Source organism: Eptatretus burgeri, chromosome 16 (genome assembly GCF_056783735.1).
Source record: "Eptatretus burgeri isolate ZD-2024b chromosome 16, Ebu_testis_v1, whole genome shotgun sequence".
NCBI classification, from domain to species: Eukaryota; Metazoa; Chordata; class Myxini; order Myxiniformes; family Myxinidae; genus Eptatretus; species Eptatretus burgeri.
In genome coordinates, this window is record NC_140976.1 from 15612528 (window position 1) to 15631566 (window position 19039).

At 45.7% G+C, this 19039-nt stretch overlaps 1 protein-coding gene across 1 annotated transcript in view; it reads right to left on the bottom strand.

Moving 5' to 3' along the window:
- Positions 1-18324, bottom strand: part of LOC147010592 (ralBP1-associated Eps domain-containing protein 1-like) — a 20042-nt gene extending 1718 nt beyond the window's left edge. Inside the window, exons 1-7 of the mRNA XM_085858650.1 lie at positions 17274-18324; positions 4695-4756; positions 3728-3913; positions 1057-1116; positions 609-733; positions 392-497; positions 1-142 (exon numbers count right to left, since the gene is read on the bottom strand). The exon at positions 1-142 is cut by the window's left edge and continues 1718 nt beyond it. Of these exons, the coding sequence (XP_085714776.1) occupies positions 74-142; positions 392-497; positions 609-733; positions 1057-1116; positions 3728-3913; positions 4695-4756; positions 17274-17421 (756 nt within the window). The 5' untranslated portion in view covers positions 17422-18324 and the 3' untranslated portion in view covers positions 1-73. The remainder of the gene's footprint in view (positions 143-391; positions 498-608; positions 734-1056; positions 1117-3727; positions 3914-4694; positions 4757-17273) is intronic.
- Between the last annotated feature and the right edge of the window lie 715 nt (positions 18325-19039).

Sequence of the window (19039 nt, forward strand, 5' to 3'; positions counted from 1 at the left end):
TTTCATTTCATGTTGGGCGGTCCGGAGGAGACAAGTGCATGAAGCCGGAAGGCGATGGCATCGACCTGATATCCTAGGTGTGCGAAAAAGGCCGCAGCTGCTCAAGCTGAACCTCAAGTGCAATCCGCTCCTCCAGTAGGTCCTGCGGAACACGACGCAGCTTGCTCGGCTCTTTTCATAAAATCCTCTCTATTTCCATTCTGTATCCCTAAATAAACAAGTTGTATACTTCCTACATTGACACTTGTTCTGATGATGTAATCTTTTAAATAAAAGAAAAAAAAGATTCAGTTGGAAGCGCTAATAGAATAGAATTTTAAAAAGCCGAGAGAGGGAGTGAAGAGAACATTGCAAGGGGAGAAGAGAAGGTAAAAAGAAAACTAAAGTTCACCTTGAGCTGCTGGTTAAGCTCGGTATTGAGTCGAGCAAGCACTGTGTTTGTTTCTTTGTTTTTCCTGATTGATGCCTGGATTGCCTTCTTTTCCTTTCCGGCAGACCTGCAAAATAAAACCAGGATGAGGGAGGCCAGAAAGCTGTGCCCGTGACCAAAGCTTGGCATCACCGACGACATTTATGAGCAACTCCTATCAAGGGAAAGCTTGGCCCACCGTTGCAGCGCGGGTTGCGTGTTTCCGAGTGCTGCAATTCCGCCAGTTTTCTTAAAGTGCTCTTCTGGGGCAGGGGCCTCAGCCCTGGACTCTTCCTCAGACTTCATACGGTGACGAGACGGCTTCTACAGAGACAGTTGGTCATGGCGAGCCAAGAGTAGAGCGAGACAAATTCAAGTGCTTGTTTGCGAGCACATAACCATCCCAAACCACCTGTTATCAACAAAAACAGCATTGCTTCCCAAAACAGACTTCCCATCCAAATGAAAGACATCGACTGTGTCACGTCGCCGCGGGCCAGCGGCTACAGAGAATGCACAGGAAACTACACTTCAGCAGGGCAGAGGTAAATTTCTACCGTGTAAACAATGGGAGCCATTCTTAAGCTTTAATGTATGCAGGGTGCTCACCCCACCTATCTGTGGCATCACAGGGAATAAGTGTGTACCTTGCTGGAGGTGTTTCTCTCATCCACCTGGCCCTCAACCTTCATTATATGCTTGTCATTCTGCAACAGAATTGGAAGGGAAGATTTACCATGACAAAAACTCAGAACTCCCTTTAATCTCCTCACGACCTCAAAGCAAGAGGAGAAGCATATATCGTTGGGACGTGACACACAAATCCCTAAAAAAAAACAACATCAACTACGACACATTCTTTCGTATGCAGCACATGGCTGCGGGTTCGCATCAATTCGCGAAGGGGCTTGTTGGTGCCGCTGCTGCAGTGCTCCCTGTAGGTTTAAACAGGAATTTGTAATTTGTTCAGAGTGCCGGGGACAGCTCGCCTACTCTTCGTGAAGGATACCATGGGATCTTTAATGTCAACCGGCTCACGCTTGCAGACATGGCGTCTCGTTTAACGTCCATCTGAGGGACGGCACAGGGCACACACATTGATGAATCACCCTGCCTGTGAAACACCAGGATGACAATTTATAGCTCGATCTAGATTCCAACGCAGACAAGACAGCCGAGAGACGCGTGTGCGTACCTCCAGACTCTAGGCAGTACCCTGCCAGCTCAGCAACTGACTTAACCCAACAACAAGGTTCACTAATGTGACGGCCGGCACAATGAGCCCTCGTTTTGAAAGAATCAGCAGCAGAAGATTGATCAAGTTTATATGTTTGAAAAATCCCTCATTTCAACAAAAGTACAGTAACAAATGAATGTGAGGGTTACCCAAAATGATAAACAGCGAGAAGTACGACTTTAGATCAAGGGAAAGAAATTCCAGGTTTAATGGCATTGTAAAACGTCTCACGGCTCATTTTGATGGCGTGTGCAACATTTTGCCGAAAAGGACAAAGGGAGGACAATGAGCAACCAACCAAGCAGATAAAAGCAAAAACTATTAGAGTAAAATAAATAAATAAAACGAAGAAACTGTTCAAGAGAGGTTGCAGAACACCCTGCGATTAAAATCCTTGTTTAGCAAGCTGCAAGACCCGGGTTTAACCTTCAAAAAGGACCATAAGTCATGGCAAGCACCAGATCACCACTCTAAACCCATGCACCCTCTCCTGCCTCCCTCCACCATTCCATCCAAGCCTCCCATTGGTTTCAAGGTTTGGCAATCCCATGGGAACACAAATCTCCGTTTGACTGTGGCCTGGAATTATAACCAAAACAGATACTGTATTCCCCATTTTTCCCCTCCAGCGGTAACAGAGTCTCCATTCCCAGCAAAAGGCTGGGAACCAACACTGCAACTGCAAGCATGTATACAGCATGCCCATCTGCTGGTTGCAATGAGTGTCTCAAGATTCATCAATACCAATCAATCATGTGTCGTCACCGTCGTTTCAAATAAACAAATAAATAAATAATAAAAAAATACTTCAACGAAGTTGGTGATCAGATCCAATCTAAAGTCAAAAATCTTTCCTTACAGCATCTGTCATGACGACGGTGATTAGAGCTTGCACAGGTGTTCAGTGTAAAACGACCCTTGGTTCATTGAGCATGAGGTTTAAACTCAAATTTACGAGCAACACAAGCTGAATTTTTTTCAATTCGCTATTAGTCCGAATCCAGACCGACTATGGAACATACCCAGACATCAATAAAGACGTAGACATTTTGAAGTTGTGGCAAGAAACTGCCTCGAGCTGGAATTAATCCAACTACGCCTCGTTTAAAGCGGAGCGCACACACATGTTGTTTTACACAAAAGGATGTTGATATCCAGAACGCAAAACAAATGCAGAGGCACATGTGGGCAGGCCTTCGGTTTTCGTTTAAAATCACACACACCCCCCCCCCCCCCACACCAACACGGTGCAGGTGGGACGCCACAAGATAAAAATAAACAAACAAAAGCTGCAGCGATGCAAATCTCAACCCATCACTTTGGCAGAAAAGCTTTGGAGGAAACGACCCAGAAGGAAATAATCGTAAAAGGTCATCCTGGCAACATGGAACCAGATCCATTAGAGAATTCCAACCTGACACGGGGCTGGCATTGGGAGGCTGTGAAGACCCTGTGAACCCATCCTCTGGGATACTTCTTGGAACATGACCTCCGGTGCAAGAATTGCCACACAGTAACTTTTCACAGGTATAAGCATGCGAAGAAGAATCCCTTCGACGTAACCAGCCTCGAGGAATCGTTCCGGGTGTATAAATACCACAAATCGAGGGCACGGAATAAAACCCAGACGTGTCTTACTCAAAGCGGTTTGGACCGTCCTATTGGAAATCTGTCGTTCGGTCATCGAGCATAACAAACACAAACGCCGACGGTAAACTTGTACAAGCCCTTTAGGTCTTCATCTCGCAGCAACCGGCAAGATAAGTTTTCTGGGTACGCTCAAAACGAGCCTTAAAACTTTGCAACAAATAATTTGACAAACAAACATGACAACTTCAAAAATTATTTGACCTTTGTCTTGACAAGTTCAGAACTGGCCAGTTTTATTCGACACATTGCATTCTGTCTCGTGAAAAATCAAAACGTGAAAATTGCACCGTCAGTGTTCCCTTCTGGGAAACTCCGTTCAAATGCCCTGACCCCAGTTTTTAATCCGATATAATGGACCTCGTTTGCCCTTTGCCTTTGCCCACTCGTGCATTCATATTACAAAGTTATTCCGAAGGGTCGTCGATATGTACCTGAGCTGCGACCCTGGCTTCCTTGGCAGCTGCCTCCCTTTCGGCTTCAGGAACGAACTGCAGCGCCGCAAAGTGCGTGAAGTCGGCAAAGTTAGGTTGTTCGGGTGGTGGCTGCGATGATAGCAGCGGATTCACAGGACCAGGCGTCAGGTCCGCCCCATCGACGGACTTGGAACTTTGCAGAACCTGTGCGATGGAAATATCAACAGTGCAGGCCATTCCTTGCGTTGTTATGAGTTATGAGTTATGCAGTTATGAGCAAGATTTGCCGCCCATTTCAAGACATCGAAGAGTTAAAAAATAAAATAAATCAATAAAACCTTTGCCAACAGGCAAGTACATGAAGAATCCTGGTGGTAGAAACTTTGAACCTGCCCAATGAAATGCTCGTGGTGGCCGGTTGGCTCAAAGCCATCTGTGCTGCAAAATGTGCCAAAGTGGGAACACCTCTTGCTGCACATTACATCGCATGCTCCATTTTAGAGGCCTCAGCTGGAAAAGCAATTTTTATTGATTCTTTTGAAACAGAACCTGCCAACATTATACAGGTAGTAAAATTGGCACGTTTGGACATCCCATCTGTGTTCCTATCTCGTCATCTGTGCTGGCAAAATATATTCAAATCCCATTTAAAAAAAAAAAACTTAAATCAGCCAGTTTCAGTCCATCTCAGAATGAGGGCCTCCCTCAACTCGTGTTGAGCATCCAGTACACTCATCAAGCTTTCCAAGTGTGGGTTGGTGTGTGTGAGCAGCCATCGAAATAGAATGCGCACCAGCCAGTGGAGAGAGCAGTCTTTAACCCCCTTAACCAAACAAACAGCCTGCTCAATCCCATTTACCATCATTCAAAAAAATTTAATGGTTGGAGGAAAATTAAACACGCCACGTTTATAGCCAAGCGGTGCAGTCAACAAGAAAGCTTCCATTGCAAAAATTAGAAAACCAGGCCTTGCTGAGATACTCACGTGTGGGTGGGGTCTGGGTGGGACGGCCGGCGGCGGGGCAGATGCTCCCGAAAGCGTTTGGCCTGAAAATGAGAAAAACAACAGGCAGAGATGGGGAAACACGTCATCAAACAAATCAAAGAAGAAGCCTCAGGACAAGGCAACTGAAAATGAAACAAATTATAAAAACTGATAATTACTAGATCAAGATAAAACTTTTCACTTTACACCCTCCAGACATGGAAAAAAAAATACTCCAGTAAAGTCGTAAAGAGCAATCCACACATTCGTTCCTCTTTTTTTTCCCCACCTGTGGAACCAACTTCCTCAGTCTCTCCAATCTCATTGTTTCCTCCAGGGATTCAAGACAGCCGTTCACCACCATTTCAAGTCCCCCCCCCCCATCCAGAACCATTATCCTTTCTACCCCATTAACCCTCCCCAAGTCCACCTTTTTCTGGGTTTCCAGTTTTTCATTCCACTTCCAAGATTGAGAGTTTGCACTGTATCTATCTTGTTTACTCTGTGTCCTCCATTTGTCCTCATTTCGCCATCAACCCTGATGTTGGTAAGTTTCCCCCACATTACCCCCAATTCTCTTTCTGTGGTTCCTTTTGTTCTGTTATGTCCTGATCCTTTCTTTGTTCTCGCTCCTCCACGAGCCTCGACACTATACAAAATCAACCCCATGGGTTGGGTGTCCCATGATGCGGGGGAAATGTCTCCTTAATTTCTCCTGCTGACTGCGTTGGTACCTAGAGTGAGTGCTCCGGGAAGTTACATCACATCCCCCTTAGGCCAGCAGCCGAGTTTGTGTGAAGTCAAGTCCAGTGTGGTCTTGTGTACTCATCTATATGTGGGCACAATTTGCTTTGCAACTCCTCCACAAGGCCTTATGGACTTTCCTAGCATCCGTGGAAGCAGCCACGTCTTGTCAGTCTTGCCGAAACACAAGTGACGTAACCACTGTTTGGAGGCCGATAATTGGTGAGGAAGCGCATGATGTCACACGTGTGTTTCGTCTAATAGGGGATAAGATATGGATGCCTCAATGGAAACTGATGAAATTCACGGAGCTGCATTTGCTTCAGAATGGCACATTTCTGCATATATTATATTGTTATGGACCGAGTTTCGAAGCTAGATGGGGAATAGTTTAGAATAGTAATTTCACAATGCAAGTCAGCATAAGCGCGATGTAATTACTGTAACTGAAGAGATGGTATTGAGTTGGAATGTTTAAAACCTCTCGTCTTCTCTGCCCCAGTGTTTGTATTTATGCCCCCTCTCCCCCGTTTTACATTCAAACATTCCCTGATGTGATCTGTCTGTATGTGTCGGTTGGTACGGGAAAGAGTCGTGGAATTGGGATCACTGGATAGTTGGATCGCAAAATATCTCTCTCTCTCAAACCAGGCAATAGCTCTCTATGTCTCTCTCGATGTCTCTCTCTCTCTGTGCAGACAGACCAACCAACACAGAGGCGTGCCGGGCTCAATTGACATGAAGCCTGCAAACAAAGCCCGCTTACACCACAGGTTCTTTATTGGCTCATCCTCTCCTCCACCAGTCTCATCCTCCCCACGTGAAAGGTTAAGTCAGTGTCATCGTGGTACCGTGGACACATGGGTATATTGATTATTCATTTGACACAGTTTGGTTTACCGCATGTGCGGTCGGTAGTGTTCCTTTTTGTCCTTGCCCATTTTACTCTTTTTTTTATGGAAATCACCCCAAACAAGGAATAAAACCACTCCAGGTAAGTAGCTAAGGGAAGGTTAGATAAAGAAAACGATAAAGCAAAACAAAACTAGAGGGGGAGCACTCGGGAGAGTGCAAAACCTCCGCCGCCAATACTGCTGGGTCACTCAAGTGAACCTTATATCTTATTCATTAAATATGTCAACAGTGCTGACAGTTATAGTTCTTTTCTCCAACATTTTTTTTTGGGGGGGGGGGTTGGAAATCACTTAAAACATGTAGAAATGCAAGAAAAAGAAATCGAAATTTTGCTGAAAAAAGTTACAAAAAAATTTTTTTTCTCTGAGTATTTTTTTTTGGGGGGGGGGTGGAAATCACTTAAAACATGTAGAAATGCAAAAAAAAAAATTTTTTCTCAAAATTTTTTTGGGGGGAGGGGGAGGGGGACCAAGTCCAAAATCTGATGGCATGATCCTTGGACCATACCGAACCCCCCCACCGAGTTTCATCAAAACCCGTCGAGGAGTTTTTCCATAATACTGTTCACAAACAAACAAACAAACAAGCAGTCATAGACTGGTACTTACGAAATCGTCAACTTGACCTTTGACCTTGTCTAATGAAAGCTGTCTCGAGAGAAGGTAGCGACATAAACCAGAAGTTTCTACGATGATTCTGTTCCAAACCATCAAAAATCGAATGTTTGGCCTCACTGTGGCCTTGACCGTTGACCGATTTTGACCAAAATCTAATCAGCACGAGCCATCACCCTCCTGAATCACGTGGTGTAATTTGACATTGGTAGCTTCTGCTGTTCTCGAGTTATCGTGCCTTCAAACAAACAAACAAGCAGTCATAGACTGGTACTTACGAAATCATCAACTTGACCTCTGACCTTGTCCAATAAAAGCTGTCTCTTGAGAAGGTAGCGACACAAACCAGAAGTTTCTACGATGATTCTGCAGCAAACCATCAAAAATCAAACATTTTGGATGTTTGACCTCACTGTGACCTTGACCTTTGACCGATTTTGACCAAAATCTAATCAGCGCGAGCCACCACCCTCCTGAATCACGTGGTGCAATTTGACATTGGAAGCTTCTTCCGTTCTCGAGTTATTTTTTGGATGTTTGACCTCACTGTGACCTTGACCTTTGACCAAGATCTAATCAGCACTAGCCATCAGCCTCCTGAATCACGTGGTGTAATTTGACATTGGTAGCTTCTTCCGTTCTCGAGTTATCTGTACCAAACCATCAAAAATCGAATATTTGACCTCACCGTAACCTTGACCTTTGACCGATTTTGACCAAAATCTAATCAGCACAAGCCATCACGCTCCTGAATCATGTGGTGTAATTTGACATTGGAAGCTTCATCCGTTCTCGAGTTATCATGCCTACAAACAAACAAACAAACAAACAGAAACGGAAGGCATCAATATACTTACGAAATCTTTAGATTTCGTAAGTAACAAGCAGTCATAGACTGGTACTTATGAAATCGTCAACTTGACCTCTGACCTTGTCTAATAAAAGCTGTCTCTTGAGAAGGTAGCGACACAAACCAGAAGTTTCTACGATGATTCTGTACCAAACAATCAAAAATCGAATGTTTTGGATGTTTGACCTCACTGTGACCTTGACCTTTGACTGATTTTGACCAAAATCTAATCAGCGTGAGCCACCACCCTCCTGAAGCACGTGGTGCAATTTGACATTGGAAGCTTCTTCCGTTCTCGAGTTATCATTTTTTGGATGTTTGACCTCACTGTGACCTTGACCTTTGACCAAGATCTAATCAGCACTAGCCATCAGCCTCCTGAATCACGTGGTGTAATTTGACATTGGTAGCTTCTTCCGTTCTCGAGTTATCTGTACGAAACCATCAAAAATCGAATATTTGACCTCACCGTGACCTTGACCTTTGACCGATTTTGACCAAAATCTAATCAGCACTAGCCATCACGCTCCTGAATCATGTGGTGTAATTTGACATTGGTAGCTTCTTACGTTCTCGAGTTATCGTGCCTACAAACAAACAAACAAACAGAAACGGAAGGCATCAATATACTTACAAAATCTTTAGATTTCGTAAGTAACAAACAAACAAACAAACAAACAAACAAACAAACGGAAGTCATAATATACTTACGAAATCTTGAGATTTCGTAAGTAACAAGCAGTCATAGACTGGTACTTACGAAATTGTCAACTTGACCATTGACCTTGTCTAATAAAAGCTGTCTCTAGAGAAGGTAGCGACGCAAACCAGAAGTTTCTAAGATGATTCTGTACCAAACCATCAAAAATAGAATGTTTTGGATGTTTGAACTCACTGTGACCTTGACCTTTGACCGATTTTGACCAAAATCTAATCAGTGCTCGCCACCACCCTCCTGAATCACGTGGTGCAATTTGACATTGGTAGCTTCTTCCGTTCTCGAGTTATCTGTACCAAACCATCAAAAATTGAATATTTCACCTTGCTGTGACCTTGACCTTTGACCGATTTTGACCAAAATCTAATCAGCATTAGCCATCACCCTCTTGAATCATGTGGTGTAATTTGACATTGGTAGCTTCTTCCGTTCTCGAGTTATCTGTACCAAACCATCAAAAATCGAATATTTGACCTCACCGTGACCTTGACCTTTGACCGATTTTGACCAAAATCTAATCAGCACTCGCCATCACGCTCCTGAATCATGTGGTGTAATTTGACATTGGTAGCTTCTTACGTTCTCGAGTTATCGTGCCTACAAACAAACAAACAAACAAACAGAAACGGAAGTCATCAATATACTTACGAAATCTTGAGATTTCGTAAGTAACAAGCAGTCATAGACTGGTACTTACGAAATTGTCAACTTGACCATTGACCTTGTCTAATAAAAGCTGTCTCTAGAGAAGGTAGCGACGCAAACCAGAAGTTTCTAAGATGATTCTGTACCAAACCATCAAAAATCGAATGTTTTTTTTTTTTTTATTTTTTTTTTTTTATTTTTTTTTTTATACCTTGGTCGAGGCTCGTATGAGAGCTAACACACAACTCACAGCAAGGAGGCATGAGACAAGAGGGGCGGGAGTGGAAGGGACAAATCATTGGGGAACAGACACAGGTGAACTGTGGAAGGGAGAGGGATGGGGATGGGACGGGGAACATGGCGAAGAGAAGATGGACATTACAGGGACTTTCAGGAAGGAAAGCAGGAGAATTGAAGGAAGTGGGCTTGGGTGGATTATCTGGGGTAGAAAAGATCGAGGATTTGTAGGGGCGAACATAAGAGGTGGTGGTGAACAGCTGTTTTGAAAGCCTGGAGGGAAGAATGGGAAAGAATAGAGTGAGGAAGTTTATTCCAAAGGCGGGAAAAAAGAGGAATGAAAGAGTGAAGATGAGCAGTGATTCGTGATTTTGGTAGTTTTACCAGAAGGGGGTTGTTGGCGGACCTTGAGCGCCCTGTGGAAATGTGGTTGGGACAAATCGCAGAGAGAGCAGGGGGGCAAGGCTGGAGAGGAGTCGGTAGAAGACAGAAAGACCACCGACCAACCTGCGGTGATTGAGTGAGAGGCCCAAAGACTCAGCTTCATTGCGGGAGATGCCAATGATCTTAAAAGCCCTGGTTTCGACAGCGTGAAGTCGAGAAAGGTGGGAGGCAGGAGCACCAGCCCAGAGGGGAGAGCAGTACTCCATCAGGCTACGGACAAAAGCTTTGTAAGTGGTCAGGAGCTCAAGAGGGCCGAGGAAGGACTTTGCACGACGGAGGATTCCCAGTCGGCGACTGGCTTTTGAGGCAAGGTTGGAAATGTGACTTTCCCAGGAAAGGTCATGGCAGATAGTGAGACCCAGAAGCTTGAAAGAAAAGACTTCTTCCAGAGGATTGTTGAGAAAGTGGATGGGGAGGTTTTGTAAACGGTCCTTTCGAAGAGACATAGTGAGAGTGTGAGATTTGTGTGGATTGAAAGACATGTTCCACGTGTTGGACCAGTTTGTGATTTTATCCAGATCTGCAGTGAGCGAAGAAGCTGCTGCTTGCCGGTCTGAGGGATGACAGATGGTGCGGCAGAGGGTGGAGTCATCGGCAAAGAGAAATAGAGGATTTTCCAGAGAGTCCGAGAGATCATTGATGAAAACCAGAAAAAGAACAGGGCCCAGAACGCTACCTTGAGGAACTCCAGCCTGCACAGGAAGAGGGGATGAAAGAACTCCATTTAGGGCCACACGTTGACTGCGACAGGAGAGGAAGTCTGCGAGCCATGAGTGGAGATGGCCTTGAATACCATGGGAAGAGAGTTTGGTGAGTAGGGCAGGGTGCCAGACTGTGTCAAAAGCACGTGATATGTCCAGGGATACGGCTCGGATTTCCTGTCTGGCATTGAGGACCTCCATCCATTGATGGGAGAGCAGTAGCAGCATATCTAGGGTAGAGTGACCTGGTCTGAAACCAAATTGATGATTGGAAATCAAGCCATTGGAGAAGAGGAAGGATTTCATGTCTGAAGCGATGATGGATTCCATAACCTTGCTGATGATTGGGAGAAGGCTGATTGGTCTATAGTTACAGGGATCTGTTTTTGCACCTTTTTATGCAGGGCAGTGATGTTAGCAGATTTCCAAGCAGATGGCAGATGACCTTGGGAAAATGAGAGGGTGAATAGAACAGAGAGAGGGTGAGCAAGAGCAGAAGAGCAGGCTTTGAGGACACGTGGGCTGATGCCGTCTGGACCGGTTGCAGAATCTGACTCGAGGTTTGAAAGCAAGCTCTCCACCTTGTCAGGAGAAAAGGATACAGAGTCCAGGGACAGTTGGGTGCGACTGGGTAAAGTGGGTAGAGATAGTGATGGGTTTAGGACACAAGATTTAGCTGCAAACACCGAGTTTAGACATTCAGCTTTATCACGTGTGGAATCAGCAGTGCGGCCATTTGAGGTAAGGGAGGGGATGGAGGGGGAACATACACCAGAAACAGATTTGATTAAACGCCACCAGGATTTTGAGGAGGGAGAGAGGTTTGAGAGTTCAGACTTGAGATGAGAAAGATGTTGTTTTCTGGCTCTCCTCAAGGTAGACACACACTTGTTCCGAGCTTTGTGGAAAGAACTGAGATTGCCCTCAGTTGGGTTTGCTTTCCATGAGGCAAAGGCAAGTTGTTTCAGGACAACTGCCTCGCCACAAGCTTCAGTAAACCAAGGGCGGGAGGAAGGGTAAGACAACTGAACACGAGAGGGGATAAATCTGTGCATGAGGGAGAGCAAGTTTCTTTGAAAGAATTCCCAGGATGAGTTGATGTTTGAGAAAGTAGTGATAGGAGACCAGTCTGTAAGTTTGATGGCTGCTCGGAGACCCTGCCAGTCGGCTTGAGTGAAATGCCAGACTCGACGGCGGTGAGGTGGTTCTCTGATAACAGCCAGAGAGATGTCCACTTTAACAAGGACGTGGTCAGAAGAACCAATTGGAGCAAAGGAAGAGCAGCAGATATTGTCAGGGAAATTTGTCAAAATCAGATCCAGAAGAGATGGAGTACCATTGGTTGAGATCCGGGTCGGGAAGTTGACCGATTGAGTCAGTCCCAATGAGTCGCAGAAAGCTTTTGCTGATGTCCCATGGCAGGTGAGAGAGGTACCCACACCTAGCCAACTGGCGTGATGACAATTGAAGTCGCCACATAAGAGGAAGAGAGAGTTTGGATGAGAAGATAGAAGATGGTCCATGTTTTCGGAGAGTGAGGTGTAGATGGAGTCATCACTGTTCGGTGGACGGTACAGTACACATATAAACATGAGGTGGGAGTGGAGGGGAAGCCGAAGCCAGAGGTATTCCTGGGGGTGTGGGGAATGAGAGCAGTGCAGGGAGAGTGAGGAATAGAGTCTTTGATGAAGAGAGCAACACCTCCACCAGGACGAGACTCAGGTCTGTCATACCGTAAGAGGGAGTAACCAGGGAGAGATACTTGGGAGTCAGACACGTCTTGGGAGAGGAAAGTTTCTGTTAGGCAGATAATGTCTGGTTTGTCAGTGGCAACCTGTATGGAAAGATCTGAAAGGTTTGAGCGAAGGCCCCGGATATTTGAGGTCCACACTTTTAATGAAGAGGTAGGGGAGGAGGCTTTGGGTGCAGGAGGTGGAGGGGCGGGGGAGGGTAGGACGAGGGAAGAGGGGGGAGGTGAGGAGGGTTGCTGAAGGAGTGTGGGGTATTGCAGAATAGCGAGGGGAGGGGGCCGAATGAGGAGGAGAAAAGGCTCTGTGGTGCTGTGAGAGAGGGGGGACAAGAGACAAGGAAGATGGCAGTTGAGGATTTGAGGAGGTGGAGTGAAGAGATGGAGGTGAGAGGGCAGTGGAGGGAGGCAGGTTGGTGGATGAGACGGGGGGCAACTTAGAGAAGGAAGAGTGAGGGGATGAAAGGTGGGAGAAAGGTGAGGGGGGAATTTTTGAAAGAGGTGAGAGGGAGGCTTGGAGGGAGAAGAGTGGGATGGTTGCTTTGAGAGTGAGAGTGAGGGGTGAGGGGGGTGAGTTGGCACTGAAGTTGGAAAAAAAGAATGGTTGATGGAAAGCGAGCATCCATGGCAAACTGTGGTTTTTAAAAGTTTTAGGTCAGAGATGTTTTGGATGTTTGAACTCACTGTGACCTTGACCTTTGATCGATTTTGACCAAAATCTAATCAGCGCTCGCCACCACCCTCCTGAATCACGTGGTGCAATTTGACATTGGAAGCTTCTTCCGTTCTCGAGTTATCTGTACCAAACCATCAAAAATCGAATATTTCACCTTGCTGTGACCTTGACCTTTGATCGATTTTGACCAAAATCTAATCAGCATTAGCCATCACCCTCTTGAATCATGTGGTGTAATTTGACATTGGTAGCTTCTTCCGTTCTCGAGTTATCGTGCCTACAAACAAACAAACAAACAAACAAACAAACGGAAGGCATCAATATACTTACGAAATCTTTAGATTTCGTAAGTAACAAGCAGTCATAGACTGGTACTTATGAAATCGTCAACTTGACCTCTGACCTTGTCTAATAAAAGCTGTCTCATGAGAAGGTAGCGACGCAAACCAGAAGTTTCTACGATGATTCTGTACCAAACAATCAAAAATCGAATGTTTTGGATGTTTGACCTCACTGTGACCTTGACCTTTGACCAATTTTGACCAAAATCTAATCAGCGCGAGCCACCACCCTCCTGAATCACGTGGTGCAATTTGACATTGGAAGCTTCTTCCGTTCTCGAGTTATTTTTGGATGTTTGACCTCACTGTGACCTTGACCTTTGACCAAGATCTAATCAGCACTAACCATCAGCCTCCTGAATCACGTGGTGTAATTTGACATTGGTAGCTTCTTCCGTTCTCGAGTTATCTGTACCAAACCATCAAAAATCGAATATTTGACCTTGCTGTGACCTTGACCTTTGACAGATTTTGACCAAAATCTAATCAGCATTAGCCATCACCCTCTTGAATCACATGGTGTAATTTGACATTGGTAGCTTCTTCCGTTCTCGAGTTATCGTGCCTACAAACAAACAAACAAACAAACAAACAAACGGAAGTCATCAATATACTTACGAAATCTTTAGATTTCGTAAGTAACAAACAGAAAGGGTTGAAAACAGTAACCTCCGATCTTCGATGGCGGAGGTTTATAAAAAGAAAGAGAAAGATAACAAAAAAGATCCAAGACACAGGAGGTATCAGAAGTCAGGTGAAATGCGATGTAATCTCCATGATGTAAAAAGTAGGAATTGACATTCCTTTTAAAAGCTGGGTAGATCGTAGGATAAAGGGAAGCACATTGCAGGTAATGAATTCCAAAGAGAGACAGTATGAGGGATAAAACTACCTGCATAGACTTTCATTCTGCACTTTGTATCAGCGAGAATGCATGGGTTCGCAGAGATGGCAAACCGAGTCTTGCGTCCAAACACTTATACAGGAGGAACCAAGTTAGAATGTCCAGCAGAACATTTGCCAAGAAAATATCTGTAGAACAGACTCACAGTGGCAACTGACCTACAGTGAGAGAGCTGTTGAAGAGTTGAACCCACCTCTGCACCAACCAGGTTAACTGTGCATTTCTGGAGCCTCTCAAGTAAGGAGAAGTGGCAGGCTGGTGCTCCAGCCCAAATGTGGCAACAGTACTCCATGAGGGGCTGTATAGTTGTCTTATACAGGTACAAAACAGTATCAGGAGGTAAATACCTCTGCGCTCAATAAAGACAACCAACTCACTTGGAAGCACTCTTAGCAACACCAGAAATGTACTCATCCCAACGGAGGTTAAAGGAGATGTCCAGACCAAGAAGCCGAAGCTCAGATGATTCTGTTAAGGTTGAAGACCCCATGTGCACAGAAAGGAAATGCCTCTTTCTTGAGCGAGACATGGCCATAATTTAGTTTTCATTGCATTGAAGGATACCAGCCAGTCATGCCCCCACTTCAACACATTCTCGAAATCAATGTCCAGTGAAGCTCCAACCTCATTACGAGTAGTGTTGCGTGAATCATCAGATGTACAATAAAGTGAGGAGTCATCAGCAGACATGGCGAGCTGAGACAGAACAATATCAGGAAGATCATTGATAGAAACAAGAAACATAGTGGGACCAAGTACAGGGAATGGGCAACAAATCCATTTCTTAACGAGAAGGGCACTCGGGAAAGCACATAACTCCACCACGTAATATCTGATCCATGAGAGCATATCCGGCCCATTACATTTTTGAAATATCATGCTATATATCATTTTTGGCCCGACCTCTCAATGGTGAAGAATCACTTAAAAAAAAAATTCTAGTTGTCGGATCCGGATCTTCACCAACATCGAATCAGTTTGTCCTTGTCACACACCGAACCTGTCCACAAAATTTAATCGGGATCCGTCCACAACTTTTTTAGATATCCTGCACACAGACAAACAGACAAACAAACAGACAGAAAAGGGAGAAAACAACCTCCTTCACCTTCGGTGGCAGAGGTAATGAGAACCTATTTGTGGAGATCAGGGAATGGGAACTCAATAGCACATAACAGCCAATTGGCCAATAAATCCGTAGATTGTTAAATTGGGTTAAGTGCATTTGAGGTGCCATAGAAAGTGAAGCGCTGAGCCAAATTTGAGAGGTAGTTTTGCTGCAGCCACGTGGTGTTTCAGCACTGACTCGTGCTCTAAATTAATGGGCAGAAACGGAGACCTTCTCGGCTCCTACAAGCTTGGTGGGCGAGTTAGTTGTTGATATTGTTAATATAAAGCTGTGGAAATTCGCAATACACCATAAAGGTTCCTTGGATTAGCTATGCCGGTAAGTGAGTGTTCAGATAGGTCCCCACCGTTGTTTAAAGGGATTTATTCATGTTCACCGGACTGCGACCCTTTGAGATAGCCGTTTTTCTTTCGCTATCGTTATTTTGGCCCGACAGAGCACGCTACGACCCTTTCCACCGCAAAAACCGTCTGAAAACGTCGAGCCAAGGCCCAGTGAAAAGAACTGGGATGACGCGAGAGTTTTCCCGCCGTTTTTGCGCCACCAAGGCTGGCACGAGAAGCGGCGAGGAGCTCGCTCGCGATTGGTTGGACACGGGGCGTGAGGCGGTCGGAGTGAGGGCACGCCCCTTTTCAAGAAGCCTCTCGAAGTGAGGCGGAGCCGAAAACGGGGAGGAGCGAAGGGCGGAGCCCCGCGCTATAAAAGGCGGACCAGACGCAGGCTCTCTCTCCTCTCTTGGTGGTCGGGGTCGAGTTCTCTTCTCTTGGCGGTTCGGGCAGCTCGTGTTCAGTTCAGTTTGTAGTGGCTGCTCAAGAGCTCGCAGCTCGTGTTCAGTTCAGTTCGTGGTGGCTGCTCGTCGAGCTCGCAGCTCGTGTTCAGTTCAGTTCGTGGTGGTTCTTGTCCTTCGAGCAGCTAGTTCGTGAGCTCGGGCTTCTTCTTTTCTTGGGACACGGACGGGAGGCACCGCTTTGCCAGCTCGGGCACGCAAGCCTGCACACACGAGAAGAGAGTGCCCGAGAGAGCTCGCCGACCATCGCACCACGAGGGTGCAGGTAACCAGTGTCGGTCTCGTGGGCCCATTCGGTCATCCACGGCCCACGGCCATAAAGGTTTACGAACCCCATCTACCCCCTTGCCTATGAGGGGGTCATTTCTTTTGTTCTGTGTGAATGATGTGGCGCCGTGTCAGTGAGTAGAACCTGTTTCAGTGACTGTACACTATAAGCATATTCGGTGGTATTGCTTTTGTTTCCATGCTTTTTCTGTATATTGCATGACTGCCTTGGCTGTACATACATGCTGTATAAATAAATGTGCTTTGTTTGAATGTATCCCGTTCGTCGTGTCCTATTTCCCCTTTGAAAGTGCCATCTTACCTCGTAGAATAATTGGTAGTGGGGTTTGAACACCCGAGTAAAGAAGAATCACTGAACCGTCGAGGTCGGCGATAACACCGCTCGGTTATCCCTGTAGCACGGAACAAACCGCTTGCCGGTTTGTGTCCTCAGCCGACCTGCGGCGTGGTGCAACCCCTCGGTAGGTTACCCGCACGGGTACTTAGGTATATCGACATTCGGCGATTCACCCTATTTCGCGCCGGTAGAATGCGGACTGGGCTGTGGTGAGGTTAAACCCCACCCGTGACTGGTTCCCGGCGATAGTTCCAGGAGGGTCACGACTGAATTGTCCGTCCGTTGGGCGAGCTGCTGCCATTAGAGGAACGTGGCCGCTCGCACGCCGGCGGGCGCGACCGTAACAATATATTGCACACAAAATAAGTTTCCCTTTTTCTTTTAAAAACAAAGGGAACATCAAGATCAGATCAATCAAATCTATTTGAAGCTTCATCAGCAATTCACTTGAAGAGTGGGAAAAAGATGTGTTTAAACGACAAGGTGTGACAAGCTCAAAGACCTTGCTGAGCCGCCGCAAACGCCTTGTTGAGGTCAAGCGAAGAAGATCGCGAGTGTGTTTGATGGGGTCGCGGTGGGGGAGGTGGGGGCGGCGCCATCCGTTTGGAGTCCTCTCCTGAAGTGCCTGAGAAAGACCTGCCAGAAAGCATCAAACTTGATCACAAACCAATGCCTAATCTCAACCTCATATTTTTAAAAACCTTTTTCCAACGCAAGTGAAATGATTTATTTTCTTTTTGCATCGAGCTTTAAGCACAACTCACAAACAGAACAAACACACTCAAGTGTGTCAATGTAATTTTACATGAACACAATGAACAATACAGATGGTATAAAGGGTTTAAAACCAGGCTCTCGACATCATGAGACCAGGAGTGGGGAGGTGAAGGGGTAAGGTAGGAACGCCTAATAGGCCGACCAAAAAATAAGCTGCATGAGATCTGGCAATTTGAAACTTCAATTCTTTTCAATAACTACTTTATTCTCACTTCTGCCTCTTTCAACAAGGACAGTGCAATGTGGAAAGAGAAGAGTACTGCTATAATCTTCTACGTTCGTATGCAGCACAAGTCTGCAGGGTAGCATCATTGGCTGAGGGTGCTGCTGTGCCTTCTGTAGGTGAGGGCGGGAACTTGGAATTTGGCCAGGGTGCCAGCAATAGCTTGCCAACTCTGCACTCAGGACACCTTGGGATCTTTAACATCCATTAACTAATGCTGGCACACAGGAAACCCAGTTAAACATCCATCAGAGGGATGGCAGACACTTTGATGAATCGCCCTGCCTGTGAAACACCAGGATGACAGTTTATAGCTGGGTCGGGAACTGAACCCTGGCAAGCCAGCTTGAGGCAAGTGTGCATACCTATAGGCCACCTTGCCAGCCCTACTGCCATTATACACAATAAATGATGATCAATTTCAAGCCAGGCCATCTCCATTGTGTCAACTTGACTGGGCTCACCAGGTGTGTGGAGCCTTGAAAAGGATTTTATTTTGGCAAGGTCATGCAAGTCTACATTTCAAAGCACAAATAGTCCCATCACATTCTCAGAGATGCCAACTTTTGGAAATCAGAATTAGGGAGGATTTTCAACCGACACCAAATAATGTGCGCGAAGCGTTTATCTCAGCGGAGTGCTCGACCCTTGCGGCGGGGTCCAGGGCCCGCCTTAGGCCCTGGAAGCTCTGGGGTTCTAGACGCTCTCTAGTGCCCTCTGAGCCCTATTTTGGAGCATTTAACATGTTAAGAATTCCCACTTTTTGAACAAAAAAAGGGGAAAATTGTGCAACTTTTAATGTTACATGTATGTTAATATTAGTAAGTTAGGGGACAATCAAAGATTAACAAAAAGCACAAAAGAAGCAATATTTTTCTTACCTTACTGGCTGGTACTACTGCTGCTTGCTTTTTCCATGGCAGCTTTGCTGAGTGACAGCTGTGTGGCTCTTTTAGCCCTTCTGATTATGTCTTTGCTGTATTCTCTCTGGTAGCAAGGGGTGTTATGAGCTAGTTTTTCAATTAAGAGAGCTTCCAGGGTTTTGACACTCAAATTGGGACGAAATTCAGTATGATTCTTCCGTACAAGACTGAGTGCCCGCTCACATGATGCGTTCGAATGAGGAATGACCAAGATTCCCTTCATCACTTTGCTCAAATTAGGATACTTCTTGGCACCAGTGCAGGGATCTGTGAGCTGTGAAATCCGATGCCACTGCTCATCCACTCTCACTGTCTCAGTAGCAATTGTAGCTATGGAGCGTCTGC